At 30.1% G+C, this 20263-nt stretch overlaps 1 protein-coding gene across 2 annotated transcripts in view; it reads left to right on the forward strand.

Moving 5' to 3' along the window:
- Window positions 1-13752, forward strand: part of LOC111626164 (SEC14-like protein 1) — a 42299-nt gene extending 28547 nt beyond the window's left edge. Inside the window, exons 10-15 of one of the 2 annotated variants that reach the window (XM_023369466.1) lie at window positions 659-694; window positions 3749-4055; window positions 8275-8418; window positions 11048-11335; window positions 11419-11567; window positions 13406-13752. In XM_023369466.1, coding sequence (XP_023225234.1) covers window positions 659-694; window positions 3749-4055; window positions 8275-8418; window positions 11048-11335; window positions 11419-11567; window positions 13406-13499 — 1018 coding nt within the window. In that variant the 3' untranslated portion in view covers window positions 13500-13752. The remainder of the gene's footprint in view (window positions 1-658; window positions 695-3748; window positions 4056-8274; window positions 8419-11047; window positions 11336-11418; window positions 11568-13405) is intronic. The other variant, XM_023369467.1, reaches the window with a different exon arrangement.
- Window positions 13753-20263: the final 6511 nt, after the last annotated feature.

The following is a 20263-nucleotide window of genomic DNA, read 5'->3' on the forward strand; positions in this document are numbered from 1 at the left end:
CAGGGGAATTTCTAATAAATATAATAAAATGTATAAAATTAATGGACTTCTGAAACTCAGCTTGCCCTCCCCCATTTCCAATTTGTCATAACTCCTCCTCTACAGTTTTTGGGACTGTCCATAACTCTTTACGGACAGTCCCAAAAACTGTAGAGCAAATTTACATATACATGATTACAATGATGCAAAAGTTGTTGGAAACCAATTTTAAGTAAAATAGATTTCAGTAAAGTAGTTAATAAATTGATTTATGGAAATTAGCTAGATTAACAAAAACAGATGAATAGTACTTGATAAATTTTGAAAATACTGAGGTTCAAAAAGCTGTTCTACAAGCATTTCTTGTAAGAGTGAACTGAAGGATCAAGAAGAGCCAAAGTTTTTGAGAATTAAACAATTGTAAGAAATCAACCTTAACCATAAGATGCAGACTCTTTCTTTAGTATTAACTAATAAATTATATATTAATTTTAATGTTATAATAAAATGGAGCTTTTGAAAGGTTGCTAGTTTACATTAAAACAGAATATTAAGGATGAAACATTTTTCATAAACAATAATGTAGACTTAGTTTATTAAATCTTGAATAAATTGATATATAATGATAATACTATATATGTAATGATCATTGTGTAAATGACTACATTCTTACACCCAGAAAAACATCTTTGAAGAGTTTTGGAGAAAGGCACATGTAAGCAAAATTTTTTTTGTGTGTGCACAACTAATTTTCACTAAACAAAAATTTTATTGCTATTTATTAAATGAGTAGAGCATTTTTTGCATGATTTTTTTTTAAATTTTATTTTGAAAAATGCATAATAATTATAGTTGTAGTAAATTTTCTCTTAAATTAATCTAAGGTTAGAAAGAAGAAAACTCATTTGTGTACAAGGAATATAACTAAAACCCAAAACTATTATTAAACATAAGCTAAAAACTAATCTATTTTTAGGCTATATTTATTTATCTATTAATGGTATTTAACCTGAAGGTAGATGGCTGTGCTATCGTCTTGTATCCAAGTTAATAATAGAAATTAATTTTAAATGAGTTAAATATAGAAAATTTTGGATGAAAGGATCAATCCATAGATTGCATACAGAAAGATAGGTCTAAAACTAATGTGTGTGTGATATGTGGGAGTGGCAGATTTAAGCCTTGTCCTGAGACATGTTTAGTAATGCAGATATCTGACCATGTTTGAAAAGATATGCTTACTGGATGGCTGAGTGGCATTTGATACTGCCCGTTTTCAGAAATCTGACTGTTTCTTTCAGACTAAAAAAAACCTCTGTCTTAACCATACAAAAATAGCCAGCTCTGTCAGGAAAAAAATGTTTGAATTTCAATGGTATTGAAAATCAATAATTTCCACTGAATTTTCTGCACAATTATTATTAAAGGGTGGATTTTGAAGAATATAAAAGTGAAAAAATAGCAAAGAAAATCTCAAGAAAGAACAACAAAGATTCAAAGATAGCAATAATACATTTTTGTAATTTTTCAATTAAAAAAAATCCAGAAAAATAACATGTGGAAAAAGATAGACCAGCAGTTAATTTTACAAAAAAATTAACTGCATTGTATTTTCATTAAAATGAATGATGATAGTGTTTGAGCAGGGCTGGCCCAAAGAAAGCAGGTTTAATTAATTACCTGGCTAATAAAGAAAAATCAACTAGATTTTTTATTATTAGTCAGGTAATTAATTATAAAATAAAATTAATTTTGATTTTTCTGATATTTAAAATTTTTACAATCGTGGATATTCAGATAAGATGTCTATGCTGCTGCATGACTCCGAATTGTTCTTTTCTTTTAAAATTTTCTAAATTAATTAGTATTTTATTTAAATCCAAGACACGAGATTCCTACCTCCAGGCCAGATTCTATTAATAAATTAGCATAAATATAGCTTGAAAATAATCCAGTCTTCAAGCTTACGTTTGTTAAAATTTATTCGGAAATTCTAAAATAGTATTATCATGTAAATCATAACTTGCAAATTTTTATTCAATTATTCCTGAAAAATATATTTCAATAAAGAGGAATATCTTATTTCAGAATTATTTCTAGAATTTAAAAAAATTTATATAATTTTTTTTCTTCTAAACTTTAAAGTTTTAACAATATTAAACTGTCTCAAAAGGAAAATCAAGCTTTTGCGGAATGATACAAATATTGGAACTGTTTATGATTGGTAGGAAAATAATTAATTTTCCATTAATNTAGAAAGAGGAAACGTTTAGGAATAGTTAAAGCTCTTGGTGAAAGTATTCAATGTTTATATTTCAAGAATGTGTTTTCTTTGGACATGATTTTGTAAATATGTCACTAAATTTGTGTTTTCTTTATCTTTCTGAAACCGATCCAAATTGTTTTCAATACAAAATGACAATATATCAAACTATTAATGAAACATTGAATATTAAATGGCTAGTATTTAGTTATAAACTTTAAAGTTTTAACAATATTAAACTGTCTCAAAAGGAAAATCAAGCTTTTGCGGAATGATACAAATATTGGAACTGTTTATGATTGGTAGGAAAATAATTAATTTTCCATTAATGGTTTGAAATGAAATTTCACTTGCATGTTTTTATAATGGGCACTTAATAATATTAAATATAATGGTGTTATTAGCATGCATGGTGGAAGTTATGCTTGACTTGGCTTATTTACATTTTAAATTTAAGCATATTTTCCAAGTAGTAAACATTATAAGCTAGATATAAGTTTAAAAGAAATGTTATAGAATTAATCTCTATTACAATAATATAAATATAAGATTTTTTTAGTGATAACTGGTTCTTTAAGTTTAAACTTGAATTACCTTTTTTGCAAAGGAGATGCCTTTTTTTTCATTGAAGATTTTTAAAATTTAAATGAAAGATTGAATGTTTAAATGATTTATAATAATCAATAATGTATGAAAATTTAGTTTTTAATTATTTTTAAACTTAAGGAATCAATTATTTCAAAATGTATTATAAATAAAAATTAAATTTTTATTATCAGAAATCTTGCAGTTTCTTGTAATTGATGTAATTACAGTCAAACATCAATATAATAGATCCTCACTATTGCCGTCCTTGTGAAGTATCAATGAATACTTGTGAATGGAATTTACCATTATTATTATTCTTAACTTTGATAATTACAGTATAGATCTTATGATGCCTCTAAACATTGTTAACGATACCTAAATTATTGTTAAAATATGATTTGGTATAGTATCACCACTCTGACTTAGGCATGTGTCTCTTTTTATCTAAAACCAGTTTTGATAATCCACCATATTAATTGTATGTGAAACTTCTAATGATGAATGTCTCATTTAAATTATTAATTTAATGTGTATTTTTTCATCTGATTTGTTAATACAAGACACAGAATTCCAAGAAATAACATTAGATTTCTTTTTAATGAAAATACAAGTCTTTGTATTTTAAGCTGTTTAAATATCACAAATTGAAAACTTGTAGCATTACCAAACTTTTGAGTTATGTTTCTCTGATCGCTCAGTAGTTGCTTATTGGAATAAATTTTATAAATGCTGTGTAGAGGTGATATTGCGTTTTAATTGTAAAATGTTTACATCTGAGTTATTGTAGTTTAATTTGTACATAAACACCATTTAAATGATGCATTAATATACTCCTTTTTATTATAATTTTGTTAAAATAAATGCACAAAAGTAACTTGTAAATTCAACTTAATACTATTATTGATGTTTGCATTTTAGTTCTTGGACTTGTTTATTGGATTTGGAAGGTTTAAACATGAGACATTTGTGGAGACCCGGAGTTAAAGCTCTCTTACATATCATAGAAATTGTTGAAGCCAACTATCCAGAAACTATGGGAAGAGTGTTAATTGTTCGTGCGCCTCGTGTCTTTCCCATTCTTTGGACGCTTGTTAGCACATTTATTAACGACAACACACGTTCTAAATTTGTATTTTATGGTGGTAATGATTATCAAGGTTCTGGAGGTCTGTTAGAATTTGTTGATAAAAGTGTCATTCCTGATTTTCTTGGTGGAGAATGTCAGGTAAGAGAAATTATTATTACTACAAATAATTCTGCATGATATAAACATTTTTATTATTCACACAGATAAATTCTGAAACATTATATCATTACTTATTTGTCATACAAATATTATAGCATTTTTATGTAGTCCTTGTTTAGTATGCTTTCAGTTAACAAATTCTTAGACAATTTTCAAACTAAAAGTATTGCAATTCTACATGGAAGAGTACCTGTACATAGAGTAACTTTGTGAACACTGAAATTGCACAAGGCTTTGTTTCATTTAATTAATTAACCCCTTAACGCCCATAACATTAAAGGTGTCTCATATCAGAGGTTTCACTGTAATATATGGTAATGTATTTTGTCAACCAATGGTAATGTCAACCAATTTATTAAGTTTTGCAAATCCTTTTGCTGCATTGCGTGGTCATCATCAGTCTTTACTGCCCATTGCAGGACATAGATCTCTTCAGTGACTTCTATCTTGACTTTCCTGCATCCAATTCACTCCAGTCTATTCTCTGTCACTTCTCAATTTTGGTCATCCATGCATTCTTCATGATCTTGTGTCCACTGTTATTATTTATCCATCAATCATCTGTAACTCTTCCCACATGCCAAACCCAACCGTACTTTCTCTCTCTGACCCTTTGTATAATATCTAATCCTAATTCATGTTCTTATTTCTTCAATTTTCATCCTATCTCAGGGTTATCCCTAACATAATTCTTTCTATTTTTCTCTGTATGGAATTGACTGTATTTTCATTTATTAGCTTTTATAGATAAGTTAGTAATAAGTGATATTACCTCAATCTATTCTCTTGCTATCTTATCATAGCCCACATCTCCAAACCATATGTCAGCACAAGCAAAATAAAACTGTCAAAGATTTTTCACTTCATACACATTGGCATGCTTTTATCTCAGAAGTGATGAGTATTTTCTATACAATTGCCATCATCATTGCATTCTTGCAGTTATTTCATCCTTCTTCCCATGGTTAACTGTAATATATTGTCCCAAATATTTATATTTGTCTACTACTATAAATCCCACTTGTTTTATTTATGGCGAATTATTATATATAATTTTAGTTTTGTCTTTATTAATTTTTAATCCTGTTTTAAGGCTATAGTTCTTTTCAGTATAACTTTTATTTCTGTTGCATTACTTGAAATCAGAATAACATCATTTGCATATCAAAGATGATTAAAGTTGTCATCATGTACTTGTGTAATCATTCATATATCTTTTTTCTCCCAGTCTAATTGTCTAAAAATGCCTTCCAAAGCTACATTAAACTGATTGGGTGATATAGTATGTCCATGCCTAACTCCTCTCTCTATTTTAATTATTCTATAAGACTGGTCTATTCTATTTCTTATTTCAGATGTTTCATTTGTATAATATCTGTTAGAATTCTCAGATACATGTCCTGTATTCCTTGGTTTGCTAGTGTTTCCAGCATTTTTGAAGTTATTACAATATCAGAAGCTTTTTCATGATATCACTTGCATCATTATATCATTTGCCTGTGTTTATGCTATAAAAGTATAAACACAGACAAATGATATTTTGTGGTTTTCTCTATTAATTGGTTGATTTGTTTGTAGATGATCTGATCTAAAGTTGAGTAATTCTTACAAAATACTGCCTGTTCTCTAGGTTGGTTATAATCCAAAACATTCTTCAGTCTTTTACATAATATCTTTGTAAATAATTTATAAATAAATGGGAAGAGAGTAATAGGTCTGTTATTTCTTATTTCTCCTATCACATATTTATAAGTCAGAATAATCTGACCATGTTTCCAACTTTCTTTGGTACCATTCTAATTTTCAAGCATTGGGTAAGGAGGACAGAAAGGTGTCTGATTACAATATCTCACTCTTTCTAACTATTCCTGATGGATAAAGCACCAGACATCTGGGCCTGGTACATTAGCCATCTTCATAAATTTAATGGCATAGTCTATCTCAGTGTTTCCCAACATGGGGCCCATGCCCCACAGGGAGCAATTGGATTGTAAAGGGGGCAATTAAAAAAAGGACTTGTCCAGAGTTTAAGTTAACTGTATAGCCGCTGTATGCGTTAGGAGGAGCATAAGAATTTTAGAAAGGCTTAGGTGGAGCATAGCACAAAAAAGGTTGGGAAACACTGGTCTAGCTCTTCTGTTATAATATGTAAAATATATTCAGTAAAATCTAGGTTAATATTGTATACACTTAAGTTATCTCTACAAATCTTGGAAAAAAATCACAATTATTTTTAAGATTTTCTTTCTATTTGTAATAACAGTTCTAGTATTATCAATTATCATAGTTTTTCCCTGTTTTAATGTTTTGGTACTCTGTTAATTCCTTTAGAATTCTCTATTGCTTGTTTTTTGTATTGAAGATTAAATTTATGAATATTTTCTGATATTTTTATTTATTGTTTTAATAATGATTCAAATAAATATCATATGCTTAATATATCATAGAATTACATCTATTAATCTACTGAATAAAAATAATAAAAAATTTTTTATTTTTCATAAACCTTCATATGTATAATTCAAACTGTCCATTTTCTCCTCTTCTAATTTGAGATTTAGGGCTTTCATTATATTACAAAACTTGCATTTTCTTTTAAATAGGTAAATGTCTCTTCAATCCGATCAAGTTTTTGGTAGACTTTCTCACAGCTCACAGGTTATAAAACCCCTTTATTGTTTACATATGCATGTGGATGGCGTGGCGTGTGGCACTTCATTCAAAACTTTTATTTTATCAATCGTCGCGCGGAATGAAAACAAAGTAGAAGATTGGTTCAAGCAACGTCAGAGGTTCCAGCACTGAAGAGGGGCTAGGAAATCAAACTTGCCCGAAATGCATATGTAAACAATAAAGGGGTTTTATAACCTGTGAGCTGTGAGAAAGTCTACCGAAAATTTGTTCGGATTGAAGAGACATTTACCTATTTAACACATAATACAGCTTCCATTAGAAAATTCATCAAGTTGCATTTTCTTTGTTTTTACTTTCTTATTCACTGTGGGTTTTTTCATTACAACTTGCTTGTTACTTGAAATTTTGAAAGTTACCATTGTTGTTTTTGAGTGTGCTGTTTTTCAGTTTGTTTATTGAATGCATAGTGTCAGTATACAGGGCCGGTTGCAGAGAGAACATTTAGATGCCAATGGTGATTTAGAAAATTATTTCAAAGATGAATTTTGAATTTGGTATAAATTTTCTAAATCTGGATTTGTTCATATTTTAAACTATATTGGCAATGAAATTAAATATTGAAACAGAAAAGGATTGTCATTAACTGCCGAACAGCCTTAAGATTTTGTTCCAGAAGCTTTTGGAATATAGCTGGTGACCTTAACAGAGTTTTTTCTGACGTCACAAATGAATAACCGAATTGGCTGAATGACTAAAACAGGAGAGTAATGAAGAAAGTAAGAGTTGATGTTTTTCCAAGGTTCATTTAGACAGTGTTCAGAAATAGATGATCATCATCTTTTGCAATGCATTTTAAACTGTGGTTCAGCCAGCCAACGTCTAGATGCCATTTGGCTGTTAAACATCATTTAACATAAACTCTGTCTCTGCAATCGGCTGACAGTGTTTGTGTGAGGAATGCACATGCTAGCTGACAATTATCATGGAATGGACAGACATACTATTATTATTTGAGGAAGTGCAGCTTGTGTCAAATCTCTCAAACTCAAAATAACCTAAAATATGTTCTTCTAAAATTAAATTAATTTTATAATGCCATAATTTTATAAACCATAAATCAGTTTATATATGATTATTGAGTAGTATTTTCTATAGGAATGTTCATTAATAGCAAATTTTATTGACATAAAAAATTTTTTTCACATAAATTGCATGTCTGAGTATGTAACAAAGATTTATATTTAGAAACAGTTAATAACAACTTTAATCAGACTAATATCATTATACAATATTAGACTATACCTTGTTTAAACACTTAACAATTGGGAAAATTTTCCTTTTACAAATTCGTTCGTTTTTAAGTGTTTTTCTTATACTGACATATTTTAATAATTAATGAGCAAACTGCAGCACAAGAATTTGTCACCATTTTCTGTGCTATTCAAAAATTTGACATACTTTTGCATGATTTTATTTAAATATATGCTATTATTTTCTTATTCTTTTGTTTATTTTCTTATTTATTATTTTATTATTATTTTCTTACTCTTTTGTTTATTTTTAGACAACTATACCAGAAGGAGGCTTGGTACCAAAAACTTATTATATGTCTGATGAAGAATATGAAAGAGAAAAAGCAGAAGGTCATCATTTATTTGATGACTCGATGTATCATTCTGTTAGTATGGCAAAAGGACAAGTACATGAAGTGAGTCAATAAATGTGTTAACCTATTTTTATATTAACCTATGTATTGACCTATTTTTGTATATTTTGTAATAATTTAATTATGTTTATAAATAACACACCACATTGGGATAAAGTTGATAACATACTTGGAATCAATAACTAGTGCGAAAATACAAATAAACAAACAACAAATGTTTTCAAACTTCTTCAGAGTTCTTCTTGAGGCTTTGGTTTATGAGGGCATATACGCATTCTTCTATCCTCCAGGCTTTGGGAGCAGAATTAAGTTTTATAGAGCAGATAGCCATTGCACATGGTTACTCCAACAAGATATCCTTCCACACAGGATCTGTCCTGTAGCCAACTTGCTGATAGAGGACCAAACTGAGCAGATGGAACAGGTCCCTATTACTTTTAACCCTTACTTAAAATTTTTTATTTGCCAGAATTGCCAATAAATGTAGGGTTAGTATTACTTACAGATGTCCCTCTATTTTCAATATGCTATGTAACGAGAAAAACCTTCACACCCCATCAGACTTCCAGGCATAGACAGTGTTCCTAGTGTTACTATTGTTCCTATTAGGGTCAACACATGCAATAGTGACCTTGTGTATATTGGGTCAGCTAAATGCTCCATTGGAATCAGGATTCGAGAACATTTGTTGGACATCAAACACATTAGAACTACCACAGCCCTGTCCACATACACTGCTGATGTGGAGTGTCTTAAATGGTTAGAGACAATGGATATATTTTTAAAAATAATTTCACTTCATTATGCATAAATTTCAGAGAGGAGATGGTTTTGTTGATGGCATGGCAGGCTCTGCTTGATGAGGCGGTTTAGCCTTTTTGTTAAATCTCAATTAAACACGAGAATACACATGTGTATTTCTTACAGTCACATGAAGAAAGAATTGCAGTGAAAAGACTTTTACCTATTTAACACATAATACAGCTTCCATTAGAAAATTCATAAAGGAAGAACTGTTTGAAAGTTTAACCAAAACAAAAAATGGAAAAGCAACAGAAGATGATGGCATAAATGGAGAGTTATACAAATATGCTGGTGATAAATTCCACAAGAGATTATTAACATTCTTCAATAATATATATATACTAGCTGCAAGGACCCGCATCGCTGGGTTTTTATTTGTATGTAATATAGTATGTAATATATAAAAGACTGTTTTTCTAAGTAATCTAGAATCTAGCTGCAAGGACCCGCTTTGCTGGGCAAAAAGTAACGATAGTGAAGATTAAGATAATTACATTATAGCCAATCTTACCCGTTTTCACAGAATGCAAGAATTAGGTCCCCCGTTTCCAGACTAATTAGAGAATTTTTACGTCCAGTNTTTGTAATGTTGTTGGATTGCTATTGATAAGTTTGATATTGATGTAGTAAGATTTTTAAGTTGAGTGGATTTAAGGTAATATTTATGTATGTTATAAGGAAAAATTTGCTGAAGTTTGACCCTTGCTGAATATTGGTTAGGGGAAAATTCTGAAAATTGTAATCTCCTTAGGTACTCTGGTAAATTTTTATTTATATAAATTTATTTTAAAAACATTTTTATGGCAGGAAGATAATATTGATACTTTTCTAATCATTAGTTAAATTATAGTTCATGGAGCAAAATGAATTTATAAATATAAACTTTAATATTGGAAGAGTGGAACTACAGTAGAGCATCGATTATCCGAATCAATTGGGGACTGGGGTTGTTCGAAAAATTGATTTTTCGGATAACCAATTATGTACGAAAAAATATATTAACCTATCCCATGTTGAAATTTGTTCAAATCCCAGCACGTCCTTAAGTATCCTCTTATGATTGCACCAGTGCTGCCAGCTAAAACACGCACACCAACAAAAATAATATTGGAGTAGCCCAAGACAGCCAAAGATTGTAAGTACCAATACATTACTCAATGGAAATTTATAATTCTCACATCTGTGGTGTGGACAGTGACCGAGAGAGGTTGTACTTGCAGCAGCAAAAAAGATGGCTGGCCAATTGTCCATTTGGGAATGAGTGCAAGATTGCTGCATGTTATGGGGGGTTGAAATCAGTGGTTGCTGCACAGAGATAGTGGCATATGGTAAAGGAATTTCATGCCACAGTCTGTCCAGAGACAATCAAAAATTGTTGTTTGGAGCTAAAATGACCACATGTTCAGTTGCAGATGCGCCAAAATTGCAATATGGATGAATGGCATCCATATTGCAATCTGAGGAAAATGTATCATTGGTGAATGGTACCAGTGCCTACATTGAATTTTAAGGTATGCATCTGTATTTGTTTAATAAGGTAGATGCTAAATAATTTTTATTTTATAATTAGAAATATAAGAATTATAGCAAATTTTTCAATGCCTAGTTACTTTACACCTATCCTGTAGAGTAAATAAAAGTTTTAATAAAATATACTTAAGTTGTGGAGTGTTGTCACTATTGAATTATTATTTAAACAATAACTCAATGATAGTAATGACAACCTATAACTAAAAAGAAAAAATTTTATAAATTTTGTATAAATTATACAAATGTTTTAATAAAATTATAAAATATAACAAAAACAAATATATAAAGGATAATTATTTCATAAATTATGTCTAACTGAAGTTTAAATTTTATGTAGAAAATTATTAAAATCAATGATAGAGGAAGTGTGATATGTTGGGATTTTGATGTGATGAAAGAAGATGTTCGTTTTACCGTTCTGTATACTCGGCAACCACTTCCTCCTCCCGAAGCTCAAATTTGTGACGAAGAAGTTCAGGGATGTGCACATGCAGCTCTACCTCTTGCTATGCTAAACTTAGACTCTCCACCATTCCATTCAGTCATCCCAAAAAATTGGGTTCAAGATCAAGATTACATTGTTGTCGAACCAACTCTTACCTGTCATGACGGGGAAAGCGTGCAGGTATTAATGTGTTAGAAGAATAATTTATATTAGTTTTTTTATTTAACTATTTTTTAAGTTTAATGGAAAATTTATTTTGCTAGGGATCTCACGTAACAAGATTTGAAGGAAGTTACATTTTACAATGGCGTCATGGAGAAACATTGCATCATTATTCATTTGACTTTCCATTATCCTCACACAAAGCAAAAGTCATGTATTATTATGAAGTATTGAAATCTCAAGATTATAAGTAAGTATAAGTTTTCTGTTTATCATAATGTGAATATAATAATAATAATAATAAAGTGAATAACATAACCAAATTATACAATATAAATGAGAGCAGATTTTTTTTAGTTTTAACAAAATTTTAGCTAAACTCTTCACATCATTATAATTATCTGAAATTTTATTAATATATACAGTCAATTCTGTTTAATTGGGCCACTGGTTAATCGGGGCAGCCACTTTATTGGGCCAAATCTCAAAGAACTGAAACCAAACTAATAAATTAATACATAATTTAATCGCTTAATTGGGACAGTAGCAAGGAATTTAGCAAGTTTTGATATATTTTAGGGATCTCCGAAAATATGTAGACACTATGTACACTAATGTCGTGTAGGCCCAACTATTGGCAGAGACAAAGCAATTTTGTCTTTCACTTGGACAGTTCAGTTTTTCCAGAAGGATCACCTTAGCAGGACATATAACATGGGGATCCCACTTGAGATAGACCTGAATGCGAGCTACTGAACTTACTTTGGATTGACTGGATGATCCTTTTAAAAGCAAAGGGACAAAGATCCCCTGACAATTTTTCAATGTCTCTCAACTGAGTTGGAAGACAGTTTCTTTGAAGGTATTGTGTGCATAATCTAGATTTGAACAGCAGCCATCTGATCGTTGAGACCAGCATCCAGAGCTGGTGGATTCTATGGATGCTCGTGCTGAAGTCACCCATCTCCAAGTAAAGGAAACTGTGCTCAAAGGAAGATCATAAGGTGACTTTTGGACAAATCCTTTTCTTTCTCCCTTTTTAGTTAGATCATATTCTAACTAAAAAGGGAGAAAGGAAAAATTGTTCAATCAGGAACGAATCGAATGGTTGACCCTTGTGTATGTCACTACTAATACTGTATTTGGCAACACTAGCGTGATGTGAATCAGTTATCTATCGTCGTGAGTCTGGCAAATTTATGGTACAAATATTTTCTGTATTTTGGCTTAATAAAGCATTAAAGTAGATACCTAATTATTATTTTTNTGTATGTTTCAATTGGGAAATATTTCATTGAGAATATGAATCTAGGCATAAAGTTTAATTTTTAAAATTTTGCTTACAGGATTTTCTTTTTTAAAGATAAGAGATTAATATTCTCTTAAAATGAATGGACTTAAGAAGTAGATATTGATGTTTTTGAAAAGAAATAAAATTCTTTTTAATTGTGATCCTAATGTGCCATCTCCAGCTGAATTCCAATTGGTAATTGGCCAAACAATTAAATTTTGCAGAAAATATAAACACACAAACTCAATACTTTTTAAAAAACCCTACATATATATTTTGTAACTGAGACATCTTAAGAACTATCTTTTTAACAAAGTGATTTATGAAAAACACATAACTATTCTAAACCAACTTTAATCATTCCTAAAATAATCTGAAGACATTTTTCAGTTAACTGACTCGAACCATCCTGTATATTCAATTAAATTCTATTACATAGACACACAAAATACACACACAAAGTGCACTTTAAAGTAATGTACTTGTAATCATCTATATTCTTTACATATATCATACATAAGATGTTTTGTAGTGTACTTAATTAGAAAGTATTTAGTTAGTGTAATGTAATTAGTTTTATTTTATTGTAATAATATAATATATAATATTCAGAACTTAGTGTTGAATTAAACTAATAGTAATAATAATAAATTTTATAAGTTTTATGAGTTATTAAACCATAATATGTAGGGAAGTTTGAAAGGAGTGCATGTGTTATAGTCTTAATATTAAAATGATAGCATATAATATATAAAGTCAAGGCTAAAACATTTATCTTTTGTATTTATTCCACGTAGAGGCTCCATGTCAAGTCTTCAGTCGTCTCACAGCGGTACGACATGTACGTCCTCGGGCGAACACTCTGCTCCCAGCTCGTGTCCTTCCAGATGACAATAAACCAGACTGCAGATTTCTTCCTAAATACAAAAAAAAAAAAAGATTTATTCACAAGTTGCCTAGAATAATACCTGTAAATTGTACAGAAAATCAATTATTTGAGATTGTCGGACTATATTCTTTGTTCTAACATATAATTATATTTCTTTTAAAATGTACAGCAGTTATGCAGTCAAATTTTCTACGGAAGAATATTTAGACTTTAATTTTAGACTTACAACGATTTAGTAAATTTTCATTAATTAATTAATTGGGCCAAAATGAATTAGTCCCAATTAAGCAGAATAATCTGTATTTTCGTTTATTAGCTTTTATAGATAAGAGCTAGTAATAAGTGATATTACATTTATCTACCAAATTCATCATTTAATATATAGTAGTGGAAAGTCTTTATGTAGGGATAATTTTTCACATATCCAATTGTCTTGCCACTTGATCACACTGCAGTGATCAACGGATATATTTGTCAAGTGCGGTCATGTGGCACTGGAGAACGACATCAATATCTGCAAAAAAATTTTAGACAAAAATTACTGCAAAAAAAATTCACATAAAAAGGAATTGTGACAATAAAGAAATTTTTTTTTTTTACTAGACGTAACTGTTTAAACAATTTTTTCCGAAATGGAAACAAGAAAAATGTGTGGAAAAATTCTTAAAAAATTTACGACATTTATCCTCCGATACATCGTGATAGTGCCATATCTGATTAACCCTCTCTACAAAGATTAACAATTAAAAATCTGTTGTGAATGGCAAGTTAAGTTAAAATTAGGATTTGTATGTCTTGAATTCATGGGTGCATGGGGTCAGAATGGGCAATTGTTTTGAGATTTACATTATTCCTTTGCTTTTTATAAGTCTGTCATATTTCTACAAGAATAAGCTTATTTTATTAATGCTTGTTCTTAAACAACTATATCTATGCATAATAAGATGGCTTGCTTTTAACCCATAAGCAAACCTTTTTTGAACACTTCATTTTTATGGGATTGCTTTTTCTAGATATGTTAGCTTTGCTTTGGTTTTGGTTTCAAGAAATTGGAAATTTGTTGTTCATTTGTTTAATAATTACTTAAAATGAATTCTACTTACATTAATGTTCTTGTATATTTCTTCACTAAATCAAATCAACAGTATGAAACAATTTATTAAAAATGAATTGTAGTTGAAGAAAGAAAACTGGAAATGAAGTTTTAAATACAACTCATTATGCACATGTCTATTTAATTCAAGCTTTTTTTAATTTAAATTGTTGAATAAAAACTATTTGATCAATGTTGAAAGTTGAAATTGAATTAAACTATAAAAAAGTTTTTTCAGACAGTTTGGCTACTTTTTAAATTCTAAGTAATTTTAAAATTTCAATGAGTCTTTTAAAGAAATATGCTAAATCAAATTGATTATTTGATCTAAATTGTGTTTTGTCCCCAAGATAAAATCTTGCAGGTCCCACTGCTTGGATTATTTTCTAATCCAGTGGAAATCAATGACTACTTTGTTTTTGTTGAAAAACATCAGTTGCCACATACCAAGATTTGCCTATCTGATTGAGATTGTAGATTCCTCTGTCAGAACTATGAAACTGTGCTTTGGTAACAAATACAAAACTGTCAATTTTGTCTTTTTTTTTTTTTTTGAAGAATTTTCATTTTCTTTCAGATTTCTGTTTTCAATGAAGGAATGTATGTTTCAATTGGGAAATATTTCATTGAGAATATGAATCTAGGCATAAAGTTTAATTTTTAAAATTTTGCTTACAGGATTTTCTTTTTTAAATATAAGAGATTAATATTCTCTTAAAATGAATGGACTTAAGAAGTAGATATTGATGTTTTTGAAAAGAAATAAAATTCTTTTTAATTGTGATCCTAATGTGCCATCTCCAGCTGAATTCCAATTGGTAATTGGCCAAACAATTAAATTTTGCAGAAAATATAAACACACAAACTCAATACTTTTTAAAAAACCCTACATATATATTTTGTAACTGAGACATCTTAAGAACTATCTTTTTAACAAAGTGATTTATGAAAAACACATAACTATTCTAAACCAACTTTAATCATTCCTAAAATAATCTGAAGACATTTTTCAGTTAACTGACTCGAACCATCCTGTATATTCAATTAAATTCTATTANAAAGAAGAACAAAACTGTAAAGTAGCAATATTCAGCGAAATTTGACCGATTACAGGTACATGGTGCTAGAGATTATATAAGAATACTTGACAAAGAAAAATGTATAGTTTAATTTTTTAGCAAATGTATGATTAATATTTATTCTAAGTTAGTAAAGTATATAAGTATATGATTATTGTAATTATTAAAAATGGAACTAAATGCATATATGTATATGGAAAACATAGTTCCAGTATTTGCACAAATCGTTCTTCCATATAGCATGAAATATCTTAGCAATAAATATAAAAAGTAGTTGATCTAGTGATAAGTAATGGATTAAGAGCCTGATTTTTCAACAAAGTTGAAGGAAAATTGCCAATATAAACATATATACCAAAAGATTGCTTTTGTGGGGCTAAAAATATGTATTATAATAAGCATGAAATAAAAGTTTGATTTAAATTATAATTCTTCTTTTTGTGTATATAGTTGTGTAGTTTGTAAATATACATATGTGCAGGGAGGCCAGATACATTTTATGGGGAAAGAGTTAATATATAGGCTGAGGTTGAGGATTCAAGTCCAAATTATTTAATAAATTATCAAAAATTTATAATTAATGATTTAGATAAGAGATGGCGCCTAACGTCTACCTCTAATACCAAATTACTTAATATTTAATCATGAATAATAGCATATTTATAGCCCGAATAATTTCTGGTTATAAATGAGGGAAATTGTGGCTATCGGTCAGAAAAATGACCCGTTTCCAAGATTTTTACATTTTATTTGGACACTGGTTTTCCTTATGGATGTTTGTGGGGGAGAAGAATTTCTTAACCCAAATTAAAGATTAATAACTCCTGTGCCTTTTGTCGAAACTTCTGAAATTTTTCAGGGAGGTTTGTGTATTAGGGGCATGGATGCAATTAAAATTAATGGTTAATGGGTCGAGGGAATCGTGTTTCGTACCTCAAGTGGAGTCGGACTTTCTATAGCCCGCACAAGAAATTGAGAGCTATCGGGTCTGGCGAGCGAGTGGGCCTGTGGATGTTTAACAGAATCCCGATTATCCAAGGTAATGTGGATTGATGCCACCTCGGATAAAACGATGGCCGCGGCCATTCTGGAATATAAAAGATTTATGTGATAGAATTTGTTTGGATAGAATTGGACTGGTAAGAAAAACTCAAATGTGTTTGCGCCAAGTTTTCTTCAACATTGTATAAATATCGGAGGCGTGGGATTAAAGTGCAAGAAAAATTTGCATTTAGAGAATTGTTGAGTAAATTTAAAATTTCGGAGATGACATTATTGGTTTCGACTTTTTGCGCAACTCCACATTAAGAAGGCCTTTTTTCGAGCCAATAGTGGGTTCGGCCCAACCCACAATGGGGTGAGGGAGCGAGGCCCGACATCTCCCGAACAGACCATTTCAGGAAACTCCTGGGATTTTCGACTAGCATCAACATTACTTTAGAATAAGTTAAAGTTCTTGACGTCTAAAAATTTAATTAATTTTTAATTTTATTTATTAAGAAACGAAATTATTTTAACATTTTAATCAAGCCCATAATGGCGTTGCCGGACCCGACATGCCGGAGACGGACCACTTCAAAAATTTCCCGAGTTTTTCGAGCGGTCCGGATTCGATTCCGGATCCCTCAATGCCGCAGGCCGACATGTTAACCTCTCCGCCATCCGGCCGCCTCGTTATAAATTTTTGAAAGAATGAAATTTAGCACACCAAAGTTACATCAATGTAAACTCCATTTTAATTCTAATCGTAAAAATTAATGTATTTATTAAACTTCAAATGTAACGGCACTTAAATTTAAAAAATATTTTATAGTAATAAAAAATTTTTGAAAAATGATCAAATTAGGGTCGACTAGAGTGTTGTTGCAAATTATCACGTGGATTGACACCATCAGTAAGACAGTAGGAGTTAAGTCGGTCGTATATCTAAATTGGAAGAATATGCAGGAAAATAAGTATCGTTAGTAGCATTACTTCATTAATACTCATCGAATAATAACTGTTCGTTCTTTTATTGCGGTAGGTTTTAAAATTATAAATATATTTTGAGATAATGACGTATAAACTTGTATTATTAAAGAAATGTGCAATTTTATTTTTCAGTTATATCTACACGATGGCCCTGTTTTTAAGAGGACTTTTGGATGGTCTACGTCGAAACAATCCCGATTTAAGTAATCCATATCGAGTTGTGGAAGTAAAACCTGAAGATCACGTCCATTGCTCGATCCTCTCTCGCGAAGAATGTTTAGTTTTGTATTTAAATAAAGAAAATTCTTCTTACGAAACTGTTCTTCATCAAGGACTCACGTGTTCAAATCCAAATGTTGCTTATAGGTAATATTATTTTTGATTACAGTTTGTTTGTTTGATTAATTTAAAATACACCCAGTTTTTTTTCTTTCGCGAGTTATTTATTTATATTTTCTAGGAGTTATACGTTTGAAAAATATTCCGTTTTTGAAATATGTAGTTTTGAAGTAAGATTGAAAATTATCTTTTTTGAAGCAAATGGCAAAACCTGTTCGACAAGCTAGAAAAGAGGTTTTCTTTAACTTTGCACGATACTCGTTGGGGCCGTCCGTAAATTACGTCCGCATTTTCCTTGAAATTTGTGCTCCTCCTCCTTCGTCGTCCCGGTCTGTCAGAGTCCGTAACCTCCTCCTGTCTTCGGACGTTTGACGAAACTCGATTCCCCTCGAAACCTTTGTCGTTTTACGAATAATAAAGTGCATAAACTGTATAAAAGTTAATGATATAAAATGGATGTCCGTTGAAGTTCGACCCCTCGCCTACCTTCCCCCTTGTCTGACTTGTCAAAACTCCCTCCCTCCCTTCTTGTGTGGATGTCATTTATGGATGGTCCCTTTTGTTTTTTCTGATACATTGCTCCTTGCATTCTTTCGTCTGTCCGTATGTGCGTTTGAATCTAACTGCCCGTCCGTACATTCTTCTCTGTCTCTCTTTTCATTATTAACTAATGAGTGTAATTATTTGAATTACTGTTAACTCTACAGTTCATTCTCAGATCAAATTAAGTGTTTTATAAGTCAGTCTGAATATAATTTATTTTATATTATAACATTGCATGCAAAAATTAGTTATCAATGTTTAGAAATTTATTATTTGGATATGATATACGTTATAATTTTCTAGATATGACTAAAAGAATCATTTGTTGTTTTAATGGGTTATAAATGAATACTCTTGTGTGTTTTATCTCATTTATTTTTGGGCTGCAATATGAAAAAATTATAAACCTATAAATTCCCACTGGCGCCGTCTGCCTGTTCTTCCTTAATCTGGAGAACGGTGTTAGATAGTTGAAATTTGAGACCAGATGTGGAAAGCTTAGGGGCAGGAGGTCCCAATTATCAGTCTAGACCAGAAGTCACGTGATTGCAGTTAAAAAATTTTTTCCGGAACGGAGTTACATAGATGACTGGCATTCTATTTGTTATCAGCTATAATATATTGTATTGTAACAGCTATAATATATTGTATGAAATACTTTTATAGCTTATTTAACTTCTATGCATTTCTATGCATATGAAGCTAGAACTATTTTAAGATGACCAAGATAAAACCTTTCTCACTTGTTTCTAGCTGTTTATACATGAGTATGAACGTTTTTGGCCTTCTTCAGGTACACTGTGGTCTGTTAGAGCGTCGGTTGGTAGAAATTCAAATGGTGTCAATGTTTACATAGGTATCGTCTTACCAGTGACGTTGTCGTTGATGATAAGGTTTAGATGATACTAAGAGTGTTAAATTTTTTCTTTTGGTAATTAACAATTCGCATGTAGAAAATGCATGCAAATTGTAGATTACAACAGTTCCTTAACCATACAATACTCAAAATTAAAAGAAATAAAATAACTAACAACAAATTACTTTGTTGCAACTCCATCTTTGCTGCTCTCAAAATAACTTTGTTTTATATCTTTGAAAAAATATTAAGAAAATAAAAACTCATATTACTGCAAAATACAGATGATATCTTTGTTCATAATCAAATTGAAAATGGCTAACAAGTACGTTATTCTTCTCAACAATATGAATAGCATGAAAAGCTGAAACAATGGAATTATTTTATGATTAACAATGGAATTATTTTATGATTACAGGAGTGGAGTCTTGGAGAATGAACTCGTCCGCTAGTACTTTCAGTAGTGCATACTGACAGGAAACAATTTATTTGCAATATAAATCTCTAGTTAATAATAACTAATTCCAAGACAAAATTCTAAAAAACAGTTTTTAAAATGTTTTAAACAAAAAAAAATTGGATTTTTTTTTACTTTTTAAACCAAAAAAAGTGACAAATTATTGGGTTGTTGTATGGCCAAGCTAATGATTAGAAAATTGATTAGTTTCTAATCACTAACTTAGCCATACAATAGCACGATAATTTGGCACTTTGTTTGGTATTTGATTTAATGAGTATTTTATGTTATTTTAAGTGTCTTAATGTTTGTATAAAAAATTGTAAGATTATTATTAAAAAACACAAAATGATTAACAAATGTCAACTGAAATTTATTTCTTTAATTTCCTTAAACATGTACAGTACATTTCTATTTCCTGTCTGGAT

This window comes from Centruroides sculpturatus, unplaced genomic scaffold (genome assembly GCF_000671375.1).
Source record: "Centruroides sculpturatus isolate CEXI.00-Female unplaced genomic scaffold, Cexi_2.0 scaffold472, whole genome shotgun sequence".
Taxonomy (NCBI): Eukaryota; Metazoa; Arthropoda; class Arachnida; order Scorpiones; family Buthidae; genus Centruroides; species Centruroides sculpturatus.